The 23,228-nt window shown below is 34.8% G+C and overlaps 1 protein-coding gene and 1 long non-coding RNA gene across 2 annotated transcripts; one reads left to right on the forward strand and one right to left on the reverse strand.

Annotated features, from left to right (window-relative positions):
* Nucleotides 1-1,267: 1,267 nt before the first annotated feature.
* LOC132723336 (uncharacterized) lies at nt 1,268-1,633 on the forward strand. The gene has a single exon (XM_060708030.1). The coding sequence runs from the start codon at nt 1,268-1,270 to the stop codon at nt 1,631-1,633; it is 366 nt and encodes a 121-aa protein (XP_060564013.1).
* An 18,950-nt stretch (nt 1,634-20,583) lies between these two features.
* On the reverse strand, nt 20,584-22,250 carry LOC132723331 (uncharacterized). The gene is made up of 3 exons (XR_009624736.1): nt 21,720-22,250; nt 21,227-21,454; nt 20,584-20,807 (listed from the first exon to the last, which is right to left on the reverse strand). It is a non-coding gene; the product is annotated as an uncharacterized LOC132723331 (long non-coding RNA).
* Nucleotides 22,251-23,228: the final 978 nt, after the last annotated feature.

Here is a 23,228-nt window from a genome sequence, read left to right on the forward strand (position 1 = left end):
GATTTTCCCTTCACACTTGAAATATTTGTTGACTGTCGAGGGGAAAAAAGTCTGTTGGACACATTAATTTGAGAATTATGCACCCTGTTCTCATTTTCTATGTTAATTTCATTTGCTATCTAGCACTGAGGATGCTGTCCGCGGTCTTTTGCAATTGTTACTGACCATTTACATTGGATGTGTATAATGCCAATTGAAAGCTTTCAAAAAATATATAATTTTTATGTTTTAATTGTAGAAATAAATAAGTCGAATGATACCTTTCGTAATTCTGAATTTATTTTTGTAAGCAATATGAATGAGTCACAAGTTAACTTGTAATTTTGTATGACGTTCCTGAATGTTACATGTGTAAAATGTAAAAAAAAATATTATAAAAGCACCTGATCAGTTACATAATCACTCACCAGCCAATAAACAACTTGATATTGTAAAGATTAAATTCTATCACATACATTCTTAAGGCCCGGTCACACAGCCCTCCACGGGCGTATCGCGGCCGAATAACGGCCAAACATTTCTGCCCGTGAAGCAGACGCTGTTGGACGCTTTGAGGTCGCGATAAGGATGCGATACAGCCGCACTTTACCCGTCGTTACACGCGGTAAGAAATTCACACGCGGTTGGCCGCGCGAAAAAGTTTTGGGCTGCCCAAAAATTTAGACCACGGGAAATCGCGGGCGGCACACGTGGTACACACGCGATAAAGACGCGGTACAGACGCGGAACGAACGTGCTAGAACGTGCTACGGCCGCGGTTAAGACGTGGTTACACGCGGTGGGACGCGAAATTTTAGCGGGTAATCGCGGTAGGAGCACGGTCATAGCACGTTTGTTCCGCGTCTGTACCGCGTTGTTATCACGTGCATTAGCGTGTGTACCGCGTGTAAGCACGGACAAAAGCCTTTCTCCGCGTAAACAGCGCGCCCCAATACCGACCTAATCACGTTCAATTGCGTCTTGTACACGTCCCAAATACGATTGTCCACGGCCTAATCGCGTCCGTACAACGTCTGATTTTAGGTATATAAAAAGCGCGATTTGCCGAGCATTCCATTCGTCAGTTGTGCCCCAGACGTCAAGGGGTGAAAATGGATCCCCGTCACCGTAATGACCTCGTCTTGCTGCTCCAGCAGCATCAGAACCAAGTGGTACAGGTCCATCAGCTCCTCATTGACATAAGAAGACGAAGGAGGAGAGTGGTCCAAACATCTGGGTGCGCGCTTGGATTGGCAGGAGACCTGAGCTGGTGCTGTACGATAGTCTCATGGTGGAGCTCCGTAATGAAGATCCAAGGGCCTTCCAGAACTCTATGAGAATGCCACCTGCCATGTTCGATGAAATTGTGCAGAGACTGACACCAGCCCTTACCAAGGAGACCACCAACTGGCGAGCACCCCTTGATCCAGGCCTGAAGGTTGCCCTCACCCTGAGGCATCTTACTTCTGGCGCCAAGTACCGTGAGATGCAGTATGGCTGGAGGGTCCATCACAACACCGTCAGTCTGGTGTTGCACGAAGTGTGTGCGGCCATCGTCGAAGAATTCCGTGATGAGCTGCTCGCGCCACCACAGACTGCTGCAGAGTGGCGTCAGATTAGTGACAATTGGATGAACAGTTGGAACTTTCCGTAGTCATTGGTGCAATAGACCTGCCAACACTAGGTCCGACTACTTCAACTACAAGGGCTTCGTCAGTGTCATCCTCCTGGCAGTCGTCACATCTGACTACAAGTTCCTCTGGATAGACGTCAGCGGCAAGGGTCTTCGTCTGATGCCCACATCTACAATGCAAGTGATTTCAGAGAGGGTCTCCAGATTTATGACATCCTCCTCTTCAACTAGACTGACAGCTCTTGGACTGACAGCAGGACTGGCCTCGACCTCGCCACGATCACTCGGAACTTCGGCAGCAGAGTGGACGACAGCTTGCACCTCCACTGTGACTTCTGCCTACTGGCACTGGGCTGCCTTCATCTGCTGCCTTCGCCCTCGGCTTCTTGCTCGCACGCTGCTTCTTCTTCTTGGCCGGGGAACGCGACGTGGGCTTCTTCTTCGGTGCCATAGCTTGATCTTCACGGGACTGTGTCTTGAGCAGTTATGATTTCTACCGCCCGGTTCGGCTGCTTTATTATACCCGTGTTAGGTCGTGGTACCGCTGCGCTTCACCCGCTATAAGGACGCGGAACAGTCGCCGGCGTCTGTTCTGCGGGCATACCACGGGTAAACCGCGGGTAAGCCAATTTTGCTCATTTTCCACCACGGGCAACCGCGGGCAAAAAAAATGCGAAATTTAACCCGCGATACAGACGCGAAAGGCTGTGTGACCGGGCCTTTACATAATATGTAAACAGAAATTAACATTGCAGTGTTTAAAGGAGATTATAGGTGAAGACATGGTCAATTTATTAACGCGCCGGACTAATAATCTTTTCCTCAATTGTTGGATATGTTTAAACGCCTTCAAGGGCAGGTAGTTTCCTTCGATAAGAAATATTACACTAATTTCTCAGTAACGGTTAGCTTCCTGGAAGGATCCAAAATATCTTAAAGCTTCCTACACTAGATATATAATGTATTTATAAACCAAACAATATTTAATCTATTGATCATGATTAGCAAAGAAAACAAAGATTCTTAAAATACTTTTTCTTGCGAATTATACAGTTTTTAAGGCAGTTTACCTCCAGATAGATTTGTTTTCAAAATGTTGAACTTAAGAAACATTTATTTATATCTACAAAAATCAGTTATGATATGAAGTTTAAGATTTGAAGTACTATTCCTAATGTGCGACAATGTAATTTTAGAAGTTTTATCTCACATATTCTATCCCACCGTGTATATCCAGTAACGCAGGAATGTGCAAATAATGCTAGAATTGTGCAAAAGTAACGCAGAATCGTGCAATTAATTGGCAAAAACGAGAACCGCGATATGTAAATGGAGTACGCCAAATTGGAAAAAATGAGTTAGCGCATATGTTTGTTGAGACATTATAACTCATCAAAAATATTTCCTTGAAAATGTTTATTTTCAAGATCATTCGTGAGAATGACAATCTGACTAGCGTATTGATGACGACTTTTACTTCCATTGGTATCTTTAAGAACTATAATGTACATATACTCGTACTTTGTGATTTTTATATTCGGTGTACCTGAGGCATTCTCAAATCTACACTTAATTAAGCAGATAAAACGTTATTGAGATCATTTCTACAGCGTTATGTAGAATTCGTGAATGAAGCACTGAAGCAACAGCGGTTATCTTATTAAATGTTATGTTTTACCAGATTCCTTCTATTGTTATACGACGCTTGTAGTTTTACAAATGTTTTTGGTACACGGAAAATGAAAAATAAAGTTTCAAATATGTTAAATGTACATATTTTTTACCGAAATACAAAATTCATGTTCAACACAGTATTCAGATTGTTATTCTCACGAATATATCAGAGTAATCATATTCCTGGAACAAAATGTAATCCTGGATAAAGTATAATGTCGTAGCAGCCGTATGCGCTAATTCCATTCTTTAAATTTGATTTAGAATAAAATATTTTGGTTCGTTTGCTTACTGTGTTATTCGTTTTGACAATAGCGTTGCACAGATGCGGCGTTACTTTTACTTTAAGTGAACATTTCTATGTTACTGGATATGCACGGTGTATCCGATGACAAGACATTGTTTCACAAAATATAGGTAGGTATCCACACTAAACACTCCACGCCAGATTTCAAGTACAAAGGGAAAAAATAGCAGTTCTTATTTAATAAGGACGTCTATGATAATTTGGATGCTGCTGCAGAACTCATAGAACAGGGAGAACAAGGAAAATCTCTAGAGCTGATAGATGATATCAAAAAGAAAGTTTGTAAAAGCAACAAACTTATCAAAATTGCTGACAAAAGTTCTGGCGGTTGGGAAACGGTGCGCGAGTATGAGTCTGACGAGTTGGCCAGTGACAGCGAGGACGAGAAGAGGCTACGACCCGCTGAAAGTCGTTCGCTCTCTAAACAAAGAGCGAGGAAAAGACCGTTACCAATGTCTACGCCGAGTAACCCATACGTTTTTGGGGGTTATACTCCTACTTCTTTTTTGGTGCTCAAACCAAGGTCAGGCCTTTTCTTTCCTTTCGACAAGCAGGACGGTCCAGTCAGTGTTTCGCATGTGGCGGATGTGGACACTTCCGGGCTATATGTCCCAAGGTCAACGGAAGTCAATTACCCTACCAGCGGTTTTTCTCAGGCTTCAGCGGATCTCTGCCAGGTTCACAATCGGCAGCTCCTAAAAACTGGTTCAAGCCCCAAGACTCAGACACAGTCCAAAATTCAAGATGTTTAAGATGAGTATGATTTTGTAGATTTATTCAACTGTTTAGAATATTCTGTTTTCATTGACGTGAATTTCTATATGCATGAACATTATTTTGAGTATCAGAAAACATTTAAGTATAATAACTACATATGTAAGTCTAATACTTCTTTTGTCAAGGGAAGTTTACTAAAAAATTATCATTTCTGGGAGGAGACAATTAAAGCTCCTGATTTTATTTTGGATGTCATAAAGAATGGGTACAAAATTCCTTTTTATAATACTCCGAAATGTTCGTTTATGAAAAATAACAAATCTGCTCTAGTACACGCTGAATTTGTTACTGGGGCTATTACAGATTTACTTAGGTCGGGATCGGTTTTAGAAGTACCTTTTTTGCCTTGTATTGTTAGTCCGTTATCTGTTTCCGTCAACAGTTCTGGGAAGGAAAGGTTAATTTTAGATCTAAGTAACTTAAATAATTACGTTTGGAAAGAACATTTTAAGTTTGAGGATTGGAAAGTAGCATTTGATTTTCTTCTTAAAGATGGTTTTATGTACAAATTTGATATTACGTCAGCGTATCATCATATCGATATCTGTACTTCTCAGCAAACATTTTTAGGTTTTTCTTGGAATTATAACGGTATCCACAAGTATTTTGTTTTTTTCGTATTGCCATTTGGGGTAACATCAGCGCCTTTTATTTTCACTAAGTGTTTAAGTTGCATCGTTAAACATGCACGGGAAAATGGCATTCGTTTGGTTGTATTTTTGGACGATGGGTGGGATTGTGAATAAATCATTTCAATCGTCGTCTGAAGATGCAAGCTTTGTCGAAAACGTCTTAAATAATGCAGGGTTTGCACTGAATTATGATAAGTTGATGTTCATTCCCGTCAAGAAATTAGAATGGTTAGGACTTGTATGGAATTTATCTGAGAATCATATGAGTTTCAGAGAAACGTTTTTCAAATGTAAATTCATACCGGAGTACTATTTTGAATAATTTACCTGTTTCGTCTGCTAGAGAGTTAGCACGTTTTACAGGAAAAGTTATGTCTATGATGCCTATTTTAGGGGAAGTTTGCAATCTAATGACCAAATATCTACACCGTACCATTTTAAATGGATTAAGTTGGGATACTGTTTTCAATGTCTCTTTTGTAGACGGATATGTAAAGGAGTTGTTATTCTGGAGAGACCAGTTTAAAAACAATCCTATCAAGTTTCTTTTTATTGAACATGCATTTACTATAAATATCTTTTCCGATGTCAGTAGCGTAGCATGTGGGGCTTATATCTTAAACTCTGATAAATGTATTTGTCACAGAAATTGGTCCGAGTATGAAAAAACTGAGAGTTCAACATGGCAGAAGTTGTCTGCTATATATTTTGCTCTACAAAGTTTTGTATTGTTTATTTCTGGTAAATCAGTCCGATGGTGCACCGACAATCAAAATTGTGTAAAAATTATTAACGGAGGGAGCATGAAACCAAAGTTACATTCCCTCGCTGTTAACATTTTTGATTTTTGTATTAAAAAAGGTATACGTTTACATATAGACTGGGTTCCTAGGGCGCAAAATCAGTTTGCAGATCAAATAAGTAACTTTTTTGATGTTGATGATTGGGGCGTTACTACAGAATTTTTCAATTTTTTGGATGATATGTGGGGGCCTTTTTCGATAGATCGATTTGCCAATCATTACAATTGTAAAGTTAAAAGATTTAATTCTTTGTTCTGGGTTCCGGGAACAGAACAAGTCGATGCATTTTCAGTTGATTGGTCAGGGGAAAATAACTGGCTGGTTCCCCCTGTTACGTTTGTGCCTAAAGCTATCAATCATTTGGTGCTTTGCCAAGCACGGGGAGTTTTAATTGTACCTCATTGGCCATCTGCACCGTTCTGGCCAATGTTGTTTGGTAATAGCAGTATACCCGAAATATACATTCTTGATATTTTGAGTTTTTCCACAAGACAAGACATTTTTGTACAATACTTAAATAGACAAACTATTTTTGGATCTGAAAGTTTCAACAGTAAAGTTTTAGCTATACGATTAGATTGTTCTGTTTAAATATTGAAAGCTATGTTTAAAGCTTTTTTATTTAATAGGTTGTTGAATCTTTTTTGTGAAATCATATCACAGTGTAACACGTGAAAAATGACCGCTCTTATATTTTTTATGTTTTGTTATATGTATAGCGAGCTAGTTCGTTTATTTTTTAAAAAACGGTGACGAAATTCAATAAATTAGAATTGTGTGGTACGCCAGCCGTTGGGCAGTGGCAAGCGCCGATTGGCGAGATTTATTAAATTAGAAATAATGTGGTACGCCAGCCATTTGGCAGTGGCAAGCGCCGATTGGCGAGATTTATTAAATTAGAAATTATGTGGTACGCCAGCCGTTTGGCAGTGGCAAGCGCCGATTGGCGAGATTTATTAAATTAGAAATTATGTGGTACGCCAGCCGTTTGGCAGTGGCAAGCGCCGATTGGCGAGATTTTTAAATTAAAACTTTGTGTGGTATGCCAGCCGTTGGGCAGTGGCAAGCGCCGATTGGCGAGATTAAATTTTATAAAATTATAAATTTGTAGTACGCCAGTCGATAGGCAGTAGAAAGCGTCGATGTGCGACATTATTATTTGATAGGTTTAATTTTCTATTTTACTTCCTGAATTTAAGTGGTCATAATAACGGTTTGACTGTGGTTGATTTTCCGCTGTGAAGGCAGATTGTAATATTTTCTAATCTTTTTTACGAATAACGAATCGACTTGAAAAAAAAGCGTGATGAACGGTTTATTTCTTATGGACTCTGTTTTCAATTATTTTCAGCTTTTGTTTTATATTTAGTTGTATTTTGATTGTTCATATTGTTTGAAACTATATGATTACATTATTATATCGTAAGAATTACATTTATAATTTGTTTTTTCTTGTTACGTTTTACAGATTTGATAGCTTCAAAGTTGAATAGTCATTTGGACAAGTACAAGAATCCAGAGTTGTCGTCCCTGGCTGCCAGTCTTCCGAGCGTTGTTTTAAAGTATCGAGCTGTCATTACTAGCAAAAAGTACCAACGATCAGGGCTTGGTGTCAGTGGGCGTCGAATTACAAACTAAACTCTTTACCAGCTTTCGACACCGAATTTTCATTGTATTTGATTTCTATCATTCAAAAATGTAATTCAGCGTCTAGTGTTGACGATGCCTTTAACGGAGTTAAATGGGCTCATGATTCTGCCGGATGTTCTATTAACCCATGTCATTCAAATTTAACTAAGTCAGTTCGGGAGGCAGCTCACAGGATTCTTGGACACGCAGTCTCTAAAAAAGAACCAATTACACCGGAAATATTACATAAATTAGTGTCTATGTATAGCAACGATGCAAATGATTTGTATAGGTTAAGAAGTCTTACAATGTGTTTACTTGGATATGCAGGATTCTTTAGATTTTCTGAATTAACTTCTATAAGACGTTCTGATATTACTTTTCATGACGATCATATAACAATTTTCATTGAAAAAAGTAAAACTGACATTTATAAAGATGGTAACTGGAGTGTAATAGCAAAAACTGGTCATAAAACATGTCCAGTATCATTGATTAAATTATATCTCAAATGTGCTCAAATTAACGATGATTCAAATGAGTTTATATTTCGTTCACTCTCATACTGTAAATCTAAACAGTGTTATAAGTTAAAATGCACAGACTCTTCTTTATCTTATACGAGATCAAGGGAGATCATTCTGGATATGTTTTCTTCAATTAGATAAGATAAATCTCGTTTTGGATTACATAGTTTAAGATCGGGGGGAGCCACAGCGGCTGCCAATTTAGGAAATTCTGACTATTTCTGACTTTTTAAAAGACATGGCCGGTGGCGTAGTGACAGAGCAAAGGACGGTTATGTCAAAGATGATATAAACAAACGATTATCAGTTACAAAGAGTCTGGGCATCTGATATTGAAAATTTGAAATCAAATATGAAATGTATCTTATATTGATATTGATTGATATTATGTTAACATTGAACAGTTTTGTAATGTTATAAAGTGTTTCTTTGCACCCGTTCTTTGTTTTTGAATTCGATAAACGGCAATGCAGATAACAAATCCTAAATGTGAATTTATGTATTTGTTGTTCTTTTTTCCTTCGATTCCTTTATTATGGGATAAATAATTTATTTACGTTTGAGCGTAATAAGTTTTACTGTATTGAAAATCATTGAATATGATTCGCACGATTTTCTCGTTGGTCAGTAATATATAATAAAGTCGGTTAGACGTGTACATCATTCGAGGTTTTCTGCATTGCTACACACGTTTATTGTACTATATCGTACACTGAATCCCTCCCACCCTCCCGAAAAGTACACACAGTTACACCTACAAAGTAGAATTAATCTGCAAAGTAACGATGATTTTCCTTGGTTCTACATATAATGGCCATTTTTATTCTTGCTGGAAACATTAACAAAAAACGACAAGAATATTCATATAGTCGCATAGTAATGGTATTTGAAAAAAGGTATTATAATGGTGCATTTTAGATTAATTTACGCAAGCAGTTACGTTTTGGTTACGATTTTAATTTAACTGAAATATTGTATATTTTACAATTTTTGCTCCAAGAATAAGATGTACTACTTTCTGGGATGTCCATTATATTGGAGAACGATTCTTAGTTGAACTTTTCTGATTTCAAATTTGATTGCTACAATTTTTATATTCTTTGTATTAGAAGATAATTTTTGTAAAATGTTTTGAACTTATTCATGGAAGGCGTGCAGTTATTGAGCGTACTTATTCGGCTTTTAATTACATTGTATGTAGTAAGTGGATTATTTTTATGGGGTTTCTCATTAAATTATGTCAGAACACTTACGAAGGTGGCTGGTCTTGAGTTTTGGTTTCCTACTACGTCCCCCTCCCACGATGGAGTAGGGTTGCGCAGCCGACTCGCAGCATACTGACAGGGTAAGTATGTTCATAACTGTGTGTTTTCCATGTTGATGTACGCAATTGAGAAATGAGTTTATTGTCGAAAAAGACATTTTACTTTATACCGATTTAACGTTGAGATGTTATTTTCATGTGTATACGATTTTGGTGTTGTTTCTAAGAACATGTGTTAACACTCGATAAACGACAATGCAAATAACAAATCCTAAATGTGAATTTATGTTTTTGTTGTTCTTTCTTCCTTCGATTCCTTTATTATGGGATAAATAATTTATTTACGTTTGAGCGTAGCGAATTAGGAAATAAATAATTTTATTTCATAATGGTATCAATTCTGTACTGGAGTTTACGCGTGCAGACGCTTTCACAATTCATACATATGAACTTGAAATGTTAATTGAATAGACTATATTACTTTTGAATTTGGAATATCTTGTGTATCTGTGTGTTTAAGATACTTTGTAATAAATTAACAAGGTATTATGCAAGTAAGGGCGCTCTTCATTTCGTTTTGAAAGAGTTACCCTTATCTTGCTTCCATAGCCTTTGTTTTATGTATTTCCTTATTATATGCTATAATAATTATAGCATATTGTCACAAGGAACCATTACTGTATTAATTATAAAGAAAACATTTAAAGTGTCAATACTTTGTAAATAAAAGATTTAATTCTTGTAGTTTTCTTCAATAGGACTAAACTTTCCATTATTTAAAGTGACCCCCACCCCCTCTACTCCATTTTTGTGTCTCCATTCTGATCTCTTTTATTTCTCTTTTGTATATTTATCTCCCTTTCTCCCATGTCGAGAAATTATTTAGATTTTGATATAGGCATTGCATTACACAACTGACATGTTCCGCTCCTCGTAATGATCCTTTACAAATCATTTCATAAGTAGTAGGTATTTATAATCTTCTTATAAATATATGGAAGGAATTAAATGCTGGTACAATGAACTGTTACTACAAAACCTAAGTCATGTTGTTACTTAAATAAATTGTTAATATGTTTTACTAGAGAGAGTTTCATATAAGCTTTAAGCTGTCTACTCAATCCTGAATGCAATTTATATATTGTAATTTTGTTTGTAAATATTGATGAAGAAAAAAAGTATCTCACTTCTGTTCAGGGGTTTGAAGGGGGTGGTATCCCCCCTCATTGCCAAGAAAATCTGGACATGTGACAGGCTAAAAATGGACTCAGGTCGATCTTAAAGTAACGTGTAACCAACTCTGAAAAGCCTTTCATTCTATCTCAAACTGCTGAGAAAAGTTGCAGCACTTTAAAATCAGTTTTAATAAAAAAAGAAATCTATACAAATTTGAGACGTCCCCCGTTGCCATGGTAACAGGAAATTTAAGATTGAGCATGCTGTTACAGAGGCTATACAATCAACATTTGTGCCAAGTTTCATCAGTACTGAAGTATTTTTCTTAGTTTCATAGCAGTTTGAACTTGTTACAGGAGGCTTTCCAATGAAAATGGCAATTTTTCACAATATGCTCATGCAGTAAAAGGTTAAACTAATTTTTGCCGGTATGTTTTTTCTTGTGGCAACACCTATATTTTATAAAACACTGCTACACTACTTCTACTACTACTGTTGCTGCTGCTGCTACTACTGCTGCTGCTGCTGCTGCTGCTCATGCTGCTGCTAATGCTAATGCTGCTTCTGCTGCTTATGCTGCTACTTCTGCTGCTGCTACTGCTACCGCTACTGTTGCTGCTTATGCTGCTGCTGCTAGTGCTGCTGCTAGTGTTACTGCTAGTGATACTGCTGCTGCTGCTGCTGCTACTGCTACTTCCTACTACTTCTACTCCTACTACTTCTACTACTACTACTACTACTACTACTACTACTACTACTACTACTACTACTACTCCTGCTTCTGCTGCTGCTGCTGCTGCTGCTGCTGCTGCTACTGCTACTGCTACTGCTACTGCTACTACTACTATTACTACTTCTACTACTACTACTACTACTACTACTACTACTACTACTACTACTACTACTACTACTACTACTACTACTACTACTACTACTACTACTACTACTACTACTACTACTACTACTACTACTACTACTACTACTACTACTACTACTACTACTACTACTAGGTAAGTGGTCGGAAAATAATCTTGAGTGATTTTTCCTCTGATTAAGTGCCACACAGTTTTAGCAACATTTCGCAATTGTATTTTATCTGAATAGATGGTAGGGTCTACTAGCAGGACTATATCAAGAAGAGGTTTGATTTTTTTGGGTTGACATTAACGTTAAATTTTCACGTTCTTATTTAAATATACGCTTTTACTAACTGTTACTCTAAGATGCTTAATTTAATACATTTTATTCAATTTTGCTTCATGTATATTCTTATTTGATATTCATTTTCAAATATATTGACTAACTGTCGTAATACTGAATTTCAATGTTGAAGAAAGTACATCTTATTTTAATGTAATATATAACGTAAGTCATAAATTTGGATTAGAAGTGCATTCTTTCGTTGTACATAATGTAAGTCACTATAAAACATGTATACATTGATGACATACAAATAAATTAATCAATCTTTTTGTAACAAAAGTTAACTATTAACACACTAACATTGTGACATTAGTCAAATAGTCAAACTTTCAAATATATTTGTTAAATGCCATTTGCATTTGCCTACGTTTGGAATAAACCTTCATTGACGGATTATATATGTCACACATAAAAAGAAATCAGAACACACAGATAAACGTTCGAACTTTTATTATTTTTATCGTCAGTTCTAAACATTTAACTAATGCACAAGAAACTACTGGACTAGTAGGACATTTTTTAAGCACATTATGTAAACATTGAAAGCAGTAAAAAGCACACTTTGAATACATGCAGATAAGACATTCCATAAACAAATATGATCAGTTTTTTTAATGTAAAGCATTACATCAGTTAGCTGTACAATGTTGGTGAAACAACAACAATGACGATTTCTTTGTCATTTTTCCTTAAACACTGTGAGCACACCATATATTGTTTAATTTTTTAAACACCCATGATTATTCTTCAAAGAATTAACAGAATTTGCTCCGAATATTATATGAAAAGCTTGAAATCGTAGTGTTCGAAGATAAATTTGAGACCTTTTAAGGAATCAGGGTGAAAAATCGTTTTTTACCGTAGAGCTTGGATCAGAAACAATATCTGTTGCCTAGGACAAAAAATGACAAGGCGGATAAAAGCCTTCCTCTGAAAATGACAGAGTACTGGTGGAGGAAGACGTTTGTTTATTATTTCCGGCACAAATGGGCCATATAATTTGCTTCTTCGGAAAAATGCATTAATGTTTAATATTAAAGGTTCAAGTAATAATCAACATGTTTTGTTTGATGAACGACTTATTTTGCTTGGTTTATCGACATATTTCTACTTCGTAACTAATGCAGTAGGGTTGACCTTGTTCCGATAATTAAAATGCATTGGTAAAAGTGAAAATAAGTTAACAATCAGAATGTATCGGTTACGCTCAGTTGATATAAAGAGTAGGTCTTTTATACTTTAGGCAGTCCTAATATTTCATCATAAACATTTCTTTGTACCAATTATTGTTCGAATACCATTAAAATAGTCAATATCTTGAAATATATGTCTAATTTAACGCAACTTGACAACAAAAATGGAGCATAATGTCATTTTTATAATGTGATAGTTTTCAATTATTAATTATAAAATGATAAAGACATTACGTTTAACATAAATATAAACAAAATATTTGCCTTGAGGTACCTTTGTATTTCTGTATTTCTATAATTACGATGGCTTGCAAATTTATTTTGTAACGAGTTAAGAAAAATGTAAAAAATGTAGGTCAATGACGAATATTAACCTTTAATCAATCTTATCAAGTTTTAATAAATAAACAACAAATGTCACTACCTATACACACATGGTAAATTAAGGTAAATCTTTTATAAGACTATAATTGACTGAAACACAAAATTATTTGTCATTTATATGCAACTATCTCGTATCAAAGTATATTGAGGCTGTTTCCTTAACATTCTTGTTAATTCATAGCAATAAATCTAATATTTGTTATAGTTTTAAAAATATACCTTCCTGGTTTGCATCGCGTTGAATCGCCCTACCTCGCGTATTTAACCGCCAAACCTACCATAAACAATGACGGATGTAGCTGATAATTTTCAGGTAAGTGTATTCTCCATCGTAAGAAAAATTTATATAAATGACTAGGCATACGGAATGTCTACACAATGACCGCAATGACAATTTGCTGAAACAGTTTCTATACATAGAAAACGACCAGTTGTAATATTTGTCAACAAAAACTTGCGTGTTGTGTCAAATGGAAACAAACCTGTTGTTAAAATGGCTATGTTGCGTTGATGCATTTTCAATAAACTTTGATTAAAGATACAATTCAATCTTATATGGTACATCTATAATGTTGGTGGCAATCTCATTTACTAAGCCGGGTATTTCTTTAAAATGCATTTTATATATTGCAACATTAAGAGGGCCGATCGCTTGCACTGATCTACAATTTATTCTAATTAAGAACAGTTAAAATGACAAGGCGCTAGTATGAATTCATTGGAATAAAAATTTTCCCATTTGTTGTAATGAATTATTTGCCATGATAAGTTTTACTAAGTTTTAGATCTGCTGAACGTTGGATTTTGATGATTTCTTGCTGCTTATAGTACATTTTCAATCCTTTCAATCCCATTGATCGATACATTTTAACCAGCGATATATTTTATGTATCACTTCTTCTTCTTATACTTTATATGAAGTTCACACACAAGTGTGGAGTGTATAACTTAGACTGCAAATATATCTTTGTTATTTGAAATTATTGTTTGAAGAAATCTATAAAGTATTTTTACCCTTTTATAGTTTGCACAGTGGATAAGTCGAATAATGTCACGTGTCATGCACTAAGTCTCTCATGGCCATCCGTGGATAATAATGGTTTTATCACTTTTAAAACCGGTGTTTCTGCACAATTTGGACATTTTTTTCGCCCTGATATTAAAACGTGTGAACTCACATGCGTAGATATACTGTATCTACTCGTATGTTGAATTACCAAGAAACACAAAGACGATTCTTCATTCATCGCTCAAGGAAGAAGGTGTTTCCTAAACGTTTTGCGTTATAACATGTGAGGTCTTCCCTTGCGACGATGGACGAACCCTAAAGAAGTCTTCCAGTTTTCAATACTTCGTGTTTGATAGATTTCTGTACAAACTTACTTTAAATTTACCGACAAATGTATTAACTTTTGAATGTTGAGGTGAAAATAATTTACTGCAAGGTTAAATACATTTTGCTTATGTTTTCCCAAATAAGTGTAATTACAAATTATTGTTGATTAAGGCATTTAGTTTTTATTCTTGCAAACACGTTCGATAAGTATATTAAGTATTTATGATATTGTGCCGATATGTCAGGACAACAGAAATTATTCAATTGTGGTGTAAAACGAAAAAGGGATGATCAGTGTGATAGAGTCTACGATGATAATAATGACATTGACACAATTCCAAAAGCTTAATACGTGAACAAAGAAAGGAATCCCCGGAAAACTGAATGAAAAAACTCTTCCATGGATAGAACAAAGCTAGTAGATATGAATGCCATTTTTAATGAAATTATTCCTGTAATATGACATTGAAGCTATTAAATTGGAGAAACTGTTTGTTGAAATTGGAGAATATATTTAGCTGTATACAAAAGAACTCTACAGAATATTGTACGAATTCAACGAAACCAGGAATAGGATACAGACTCAATTAGGGCACAACTGAACACAATATATTACATGGCGTAACGGGAAATTGCCCATAATCAGATTATAGTACTTCAGAGAAGAGCACAAAGAGCAGAAAGTCCGCAAATTAAAAGATATTTAAACCCTATGAATTGGCATAGAAAACAGTAAAACTATCCATGTAGATTACAAGAAATAAATTATTTAGAATTAAATCATATCTTATAATATTTTGTTACATTTTATACTTGCTCCAGTAATTTAGTGATATAATAACATAAGTCAAGATTTCAAATTATCATTTACAGCTTATCACGTACCTCTGTTTTAGATCATGAATAACTGTCGATGGTTACATAATCCAACAAAAATATACAAGTGAGAAGACAAAACAAAGCTCCTAGATGCTATCAACGCTTCACTGGACGAGAACCTGACTGAACATTTTACCACAATCGAACTGCATTGGTCTTATTCTGGATGAAATCACTGATATTTCAGTGCACAAAAAAATTAATGTGTATGTGCGGTTTCTTGTCTCTAATAAACCAAAAGTTCACTTCTTGGATTGTATCAACGTTCAAATTGGAAATGCAGTCAATGACAGATGTCTTTAGAATATTTTACAGAGACAAATATTCCCCTAGACAACGTTGTTACTCTCGTTAGAGTGTTGGAGTCAGTGACTGTGAGAATGGAGGAGTTGGGTCAAACTATTTCGGCCTTGGTGATACAAATTCGTTGTGTTGCGCACAGGTTTGCAGCATATCATGTTTGTCGTGATTTTGTCATGTTGATCTTCTTTGGGGATTCTTATTTTCTCTATTTCACCTTGGCAACCATAAAATGAAGCATAATATCACTTTTTAATTTCATAGTTTTCAATTATTATATGATGATAAAGACATTATGATAAAGTATGTGTTTAACATAAATTTAATAAATATTTGCCTTAAGGTACCTCTGTATTTCTGTAATTACGATTGCTTGCAAATTTATTTTGTAACGAGTTAAGAAAAATGATACAGGTCAATGACGAATATTTAAACTTTAATTATTCTAATCAGGTTTTAATGAAAATACAACAAATGTCACTACCTATATATCATCACATGGTTAATTAAAGTAAATCTTTTTATATGACTGTAATTGACTGACACACAAAATCATGAGTCATTTATAAGCAACTATCTTAAATCCAACTATACTGAGTCTCTTTCCTTCATATTGTTGTAACTTCATCAATTTCATAAATAACTTCTAAATTTTACCAGTTCATGTTAAATGTTGAATTCTGCTTAAGCCGGTGCCAGGGGGCGTGAACGGTAGTTTGCACTAGACAGTATTGTTCATTAACAGACTCAATCAAACCGAGTCTGCAACATTTTCAATTTTGCCGTGTTGGGGTTCCTTTAGGAATTCTTATTTCTCTCTATTTCATAGTCATGAATCTAATATTTGTTACAGTATTCAAATACCTTTCTGGTTTGCAAACCGACAGACCTCACGTTGCATCGTTAACCGCCAAACCTACCATAAAACTGACACATAAAACAACTTATAATTTTCAGGTAAGGCACTTTTCTTTCACTGTATTCCTCATCGTCAGAAATATTTATATAAATGACTAGGCATACGGAATGTCTACACAATATGACCACTTATTGAAACAGTTTATATACCTAGAAATTTTAAATCTCACATTTTCAAGTAAGATATAATTCAACCATCATAGAATACATCTGTACTGTAGTTGGCAATATAATTTTTTTTTGGCCGAATATGCTGTATTTCTTTAAAACGCGTTTTATAATTTACAACGTTAGGGGGACAGATCTCTAGCACCAGGGAACATCTAGAATTTATTCTAATTAAGAACAGTTTATTTAAAAAGCCACTAGTATGAATTCAATGGAAAAGAATTTTTCCCAATTTTAAATTTGAATTGGTTGTAATGAACTGTTCGCCATGATACGTTTTCTTAGTTAAAAATCTACTGAACGTTAGATTTTAATGATTCCGTGCTGCCTATAGTACATGTTCAATCCCCTCGATATATTTCAGGCGTCACTATTTCGGCGGACGACAAAATTAAATTAAACTTCATTCATATACTGTATATATTGCGATTGACAAATCTGGTCGAACTCTGATACCATTCTTGACAATCAAAAGTCACTTGTGGTAAATTAAGATTTATTACATACCCGTGCCGGTTTTGCGACTCCGTGCATACATTTTGATGTAAAATTATCGCATGAAGTTTTAAATTACATAATTATCACCGTGTATTTATAATTAGCATAAAAAATAAAAGTCAAATAAATTATGAATTAATACATGTTATTGTATATACATGTAATATCAATGGGCATTTGTCCCAAGAATAGCTTTATTGTTCTCGTGAATAGAGTATGTTGGAGTCGACATTGTCCTCCTCTACACCGTAAAATGTTGTAATAAGTATGTATAGTATGATATGCAATAAGATACATTTTCATTTTTATTCAAAAATAATTTATACCCATTCATATCTCTCAAAACAACATGCTTCCTGAGTTGCTGTATGTTTTAATTGTACCAGTGACTAAAACTGTGCTCATTATACAAATTGGGCAATTTAACAATGCATAGTTTCCATATTTCCTAAACCCTAAATATATGGTTTCTTGTGTTTGGATTTTTTGATAATTTATCTTATTCATCCGATGATATGTCACTATAAAATAAAAATATTCAACACATATTGTTGAATATGGGTATAAAAATAAAAGCTACATAACAGACCTAAGCATTTACTGAATCGTAAGATTTTCCAAACAAGATGCCGTCGAAGACGGATGATTCTCCCCGAATGGGTACTAATGTCACAAAAATATAAGTTATATAACTATTGAGGTGAATTTTGAGAATGGTTCAGTACTATATAAAATCAGACATAAGCAAACCTGCATCTATAAAGGTTCATTTTATGGGTGGTTCAAGAACTTCCTAGTGACTGTAAATTGACTCCAATCAAAAAATAATTTGATGGTCTGAGACCAAAATGTTGCACGTGACACGTTGTCTCAATATGGTGATCATTTCTGTGAAAAAGTTGTAAAATCCGACTTGAAATAAAGAAGTTAAAGGCCGGACACGATTTTGCTGTAAGGTCATGCTGTGACCTTGACCTTCAATGTAGCGACCCAAATATTGTGCGCGATCTCAATATGGTGATCATTTATAAGAAATAGATTGAAAATCCGACTTCAAAGAACAGAGTTATGGGCACGACACGATTTTACTGCAAGGTCATGCCGTGACCATGACCTTTAAAGCAGCGACCCTAATATTGCGCGCGAGACGTTGTCTTAATATGGTGATCATTTCTGTGAAATAGTTGTAAAATCCGACTTCAAATAACGAAGTTATGGACCGGACACGAATTCGTGACGTACGTACGGACGGACGTTCCTACTGAGTTGATATTATGGGTTTTTATTCGTCTCTGATCTCCTTTGATCTCTAAAACCCCATAAGCAACGTATTTGCACCCCATAAGCAACCTTTTTCCCACTAGTACCATCTATACAGAATGAACATGTACGTAACGTCACTTGAGGTCATACGGATGTTCCAACATTTTGGGTTAAGGGGCTATTTTCTTTGTTATTTTCTTTGTTTTCTTAAGGGCTACTAGCCCATAAACTCTTTGATCACGGAATGAACCTATTGTTCTCTTTTGTTCTCTTTACTGTTATATAGCCCCTAAACCCAAAATGTTTGCTCGGATTGACTGACTGACGGACGGACGGACAGACAACCCGGTGACTATGTATCTTCCCCCGAATTTTTTCGGGGAGCATAAAAATGATGGGAATTTTATTATAATTATATGATCATTGTTACGTCATGGTACAGATTATATATTTCTTAATGTGTGACATCGTCAATAAACATATAATTGATATGTATCATCTATACTTAGTAATTTATTTTAAGGACAGTGAGGTGCCGCAGAAAAGAATTGCTATTTTTTTGTGTAACGTAGTTTTGATACTCATAGCTGTAATTTGTATTTGTAACAAAGTATACCATTGTAAATAGCTTTGTCGCATTTTCAGAAATTAGATGATAAAAGTTCGACCAGACTTTGCTGGCGGATTCATCAGTGTTCGTAAATCCCAATCTCGTGTCAGCGATTCCTCACAGATGTTGGCTTATAATGTATTTACATCCATAAAGACAATAGTGTTAATACGTATATCACGGTTTCTTGTGCCTCCTTATAGATGTCCCATATGTTCAAAGTTAGCCAAAGCACCTTCGTATGGGATGTTGCACATTTTCATTATCTCTCATGTGCAGACAAGTCAAACCAAGTTTGCAATTTCTTTATAGAAATTGTTTGATTTTGTTGATTAATGCTTCCGACGGGTCCCTCTTTTTCCAGACTTTTATTGTTTGTTGTGACGAGGTAAGTGCTGTGCAGAGACCACTTCATCATATGTTACATCTGTTGTTACCTAAACTTTTAAAGTTGTAGAAATTTTGTAAACACAATTTATACGGCTCTTAATAAAGTATTTAAAATATCTTCTCAGCAAAAATATTCTTGTCATTTCAAAGATATATTAACTGTAAAATTCAATTTCAGAAACGTTTTTGATTTTATCGATTTTGTGAAGTTGGCGACCTAAACTTGTTATATACATGTACATGCAGTTAAACATTAAGAACAAATATGATATGCATGCAGTAAAACTTTTAGAAAAACTGAAGACTGGCTCTTTTTGTACTTTTAAAGACATTTGTAAGGCCCCAACAATAAGTTTGACTCATTTTATTCTCCTCGCCTAAATTTAAGGATCCTTGTCAATTGACAGTTTTATCAAAAATAATTTGTTAAACTGGTTAGTGTTTATTAGTAAGCAGTTACTGCAATAAATTGTTTGAACGGCTACACCGTTCTTGACAAATTTAGTTATGTAAATGCTAACTAATAAACACTAACATACGTATACCTAATTAGTCATTTTGGGCCGCCGGGCCGCCACCTTCAGGCCACTGGGTCGCTAACTTCACGCCGCTAGGCCCCCAACCTCATGCCGCTAGGCCCCCAACTTCACGCCACTTGCCCCCTAACATCACATATCTCAATTTTGTATTGATTTGCTGTAAAAACAGCTTCTTCTTTATTTAGCCTTTAGTCACACATGATAAATAGAATGTTGCATTTGTTGTATATTCATTGAACAGAAAAAGTAAGTCAACCAGTAACAATTAAGCTAAGACGGCTAACTTTCAGTCAATATATCTTGAAAGTTATCTTTTTTATTGAGCTTTCTGTCATCAAACCAAGAGAAATTTTGCGTCACGTTCATTATATTGCCGAGGTTTTGGTCATTAATGTTTCGCTCATTTTTTATCCTTTTCAATTTCATTCGTTTCCAATACAACAGTCTATATTTTATTTCATCTTTCTTCATTTGTTTGCAATAGAGCAATTAAATTAAACTAAAACTCGAACATAAACTAGAGCATGCAAAGCATACATCATCTTCGGTAACTCTGTACATACTCAGTTATATGGTAAATTAAGAACAAACAACAAGTATATGCTTGATTAATATAATTAAAACGTTGCAATGTTGACATATCTATCGTATATCATGTTTATTCCGGCGTTGATAGTGTGCATCACTGTCCTTTTCCTCGTCTATATGATCTCATTAGGGCGCAACTGAAAATAACATACAACAATGTTTAAAGGTCACACAAAAGTTCACATTGAAGGTTCCATGATATCTGTCATATGAACACATCTGCAGATATTTAATTCATTTATTTATTAAATTTACCATATTCAGGGGGCGTGGACGGAAACTTGCAATTGTTATTACTTTCCATGAACAGGTTCAATCAAAACGAGTCTGCAACATTTTAAATTTACTCGTTTTGTTCGTTCTATGTGGATTCTAAATTTCTCTCTAATTAACATCGGTAGAGTGTGTTAGTTTATCTTTTTTGTGCCAATTAATGCAACATTAAACATACAACCGCTTCATAACTTGTCCTTACCTCAGCATTTAAGATGGATTCAAATTACACTAGCTATAGCCTTTAAGATTTGTTTGTAAATGTTTTTAAAAAAATACTTACTTGTCGGAGAACGTTGACAGAAATAGAATTTTAGACTAGTACAGTAGTAGTCATTCCATTTCTAATTGGCTGACATTTCAACACAATCTTCCTCTCCAGTTCATGCGCCATTATTTGGTTCATTTGTGTTCCAATTTGTATAACTGATAGGTTGTTGCGATCCGTTCCATTTGAATGTATTTTCAGTTTCAAGATCATTCAATCCGATCCAAGCTGATATACCATATCCTTAAATATGTTTATAAGGAAATACACCTGCTGCTATACATTTGTAGCAGTTGCAACTAATGTGACCTCGTATAAAACATTTCTTTAAATATTTTATCACAGTAACTAGCATATCATAAATCATCTATATATATTTAGCTACTCTTATTTACTTACGTGTGAGAAGTCCTTTGTCAACAACTTTTAAAATAAAATCGTTCGTACTTGAGCTTTGCAGATATATAGTCATTATTTAAAACAAAATAATTCTGAGTTATTGCCTCACCTTTCAATGCGTGAAGATAGTTGTTAACAGCTTCGCTGTCGGCTTGCGCAAGAGTTCCGCCGTCTTGGGCGCATTTGCTCTACGTTAAACTATAAACAAATGCTTGCTTTTTGACGTCATTACAGATATTAATGTTCATGTCAACATACTCTTAACTGTCAATGATGTAGTAAAGAGCAGAATGTGCAACGGACAATGTATATTGTTCCTGTCATATGTAAACTTTGGATTTCTACCTTATTTATTTGAAGCATGATATGTGCACAAGTCATGGTAACATTAAATTTTGAAGGGTAATTTGAAATACTGATCAAACAAAAGTTAAACAAAATATTTTTGTTATCAAATATCAATAGATATCAATTATATCGTAAGCACAATAAATAATGAATAAGAAACGTCCATGTTCAAATACATGGGGTGGGGGTAGCAATGGCATAAATCAATGTGAAAAGATTGTAATAACTAATGGCTACTTTATTGTGCCACTTATACAAATAATACGTTTAGTTGTTTTTGCTTTATTCTTACATTTTCTTTAAGGTATGTTCTTGGTCATTACGATCTAAATGCTTTTTAAATTTTTACTATAAATTTCGCTATAAATATAGGGGTTCTTTTAAATGCCCTATAGAATTTTGCCATAAATTTCGCAATAAATCGAAGTGTCGTTATAAACAGAAGTGTTATCATTTACGATTAAAAATGCTGTTGAGAATTTTGACATAAATTTCGCTATAATATAGAGGTGGTTTTTTATTAACGATCTAAATGATCTTTAGAAGTTTGCCTTAACACTTTCCGCTATATATTCTGAATGTATATACATGTATTTATAGAAAGTGGATGTATGAGTGATATTCATTTATTTCCTATAAATACAGGATTTATTTTCTATCGAGTGGTATGAAAATAAATGCTTCACGAGTGGCGATAACCATGAGTTAAATATGATAAATTTTATACCACAAGATGAAAATTTGTTCATACCACAAGAAAATAAATCACGCATTTATAAAAAAATGAATTTTCTTTTTTATACATTTTGTTTCTTTTTTTGACATAACAATTTGAAAGATTTCCTCATTAATTTTGTGTGTTGGCTGAATTTAGAAGAAAGCAGTCAGGCAAGACATCAGTGAAAATGTGGAAAATGTGTTTCACTTCAGTAAAAAAAAAAAATTTTCAGTGAAAATACAGAAAATGAAAATACGTATGTTCACAAATTTTAAATCTTCCTTCATAAGTATATAATAAAATAGTATATTGTACCCACAAAGCATACTTTGTTGATGTTTATTCTTTTCTAACTCTTGCCAAGACTTTAAGCATTTGGGTTGCGCAGGTCCTCCCCGTGAAGATATCTTGTGTGGTTGATCTAACTTTACATAAAATCATCGCGATGAATTAATGTTCATTATGAGCCCTATATCATCAACTTTTAAATCATTTTTATTCAGTTAAACATATTTTATATTTCCTACCTTTCCTTAGAATTCAAGGACTTTT

This window comes from Ruditapes philippinarum, unplaced genomic scaffold (genome assembly GCF_026571515.1).
Source record: "Ruditapes philippinarum isolate M1 unplaced genomic scaffold, ASM2657151v2 ctg6975_1_1_1_1, whole genome shotgun sequence".
Lineage (NCBI taxonomy): Eukaryota > Metazoa > Mollusca > Bivalvia > Venerida > Veneridae > Ruditapes > Ruditapes philippinarum.

Coding starts and splice junctions, on each gene's coding strand:
- LOC132723336 (XM_060708030.1), top strand. CDS start 1,268: ATGGTGGAGCTCCGTAATGAAGATCCAAGGGCCTTCCAGAACTCTATG.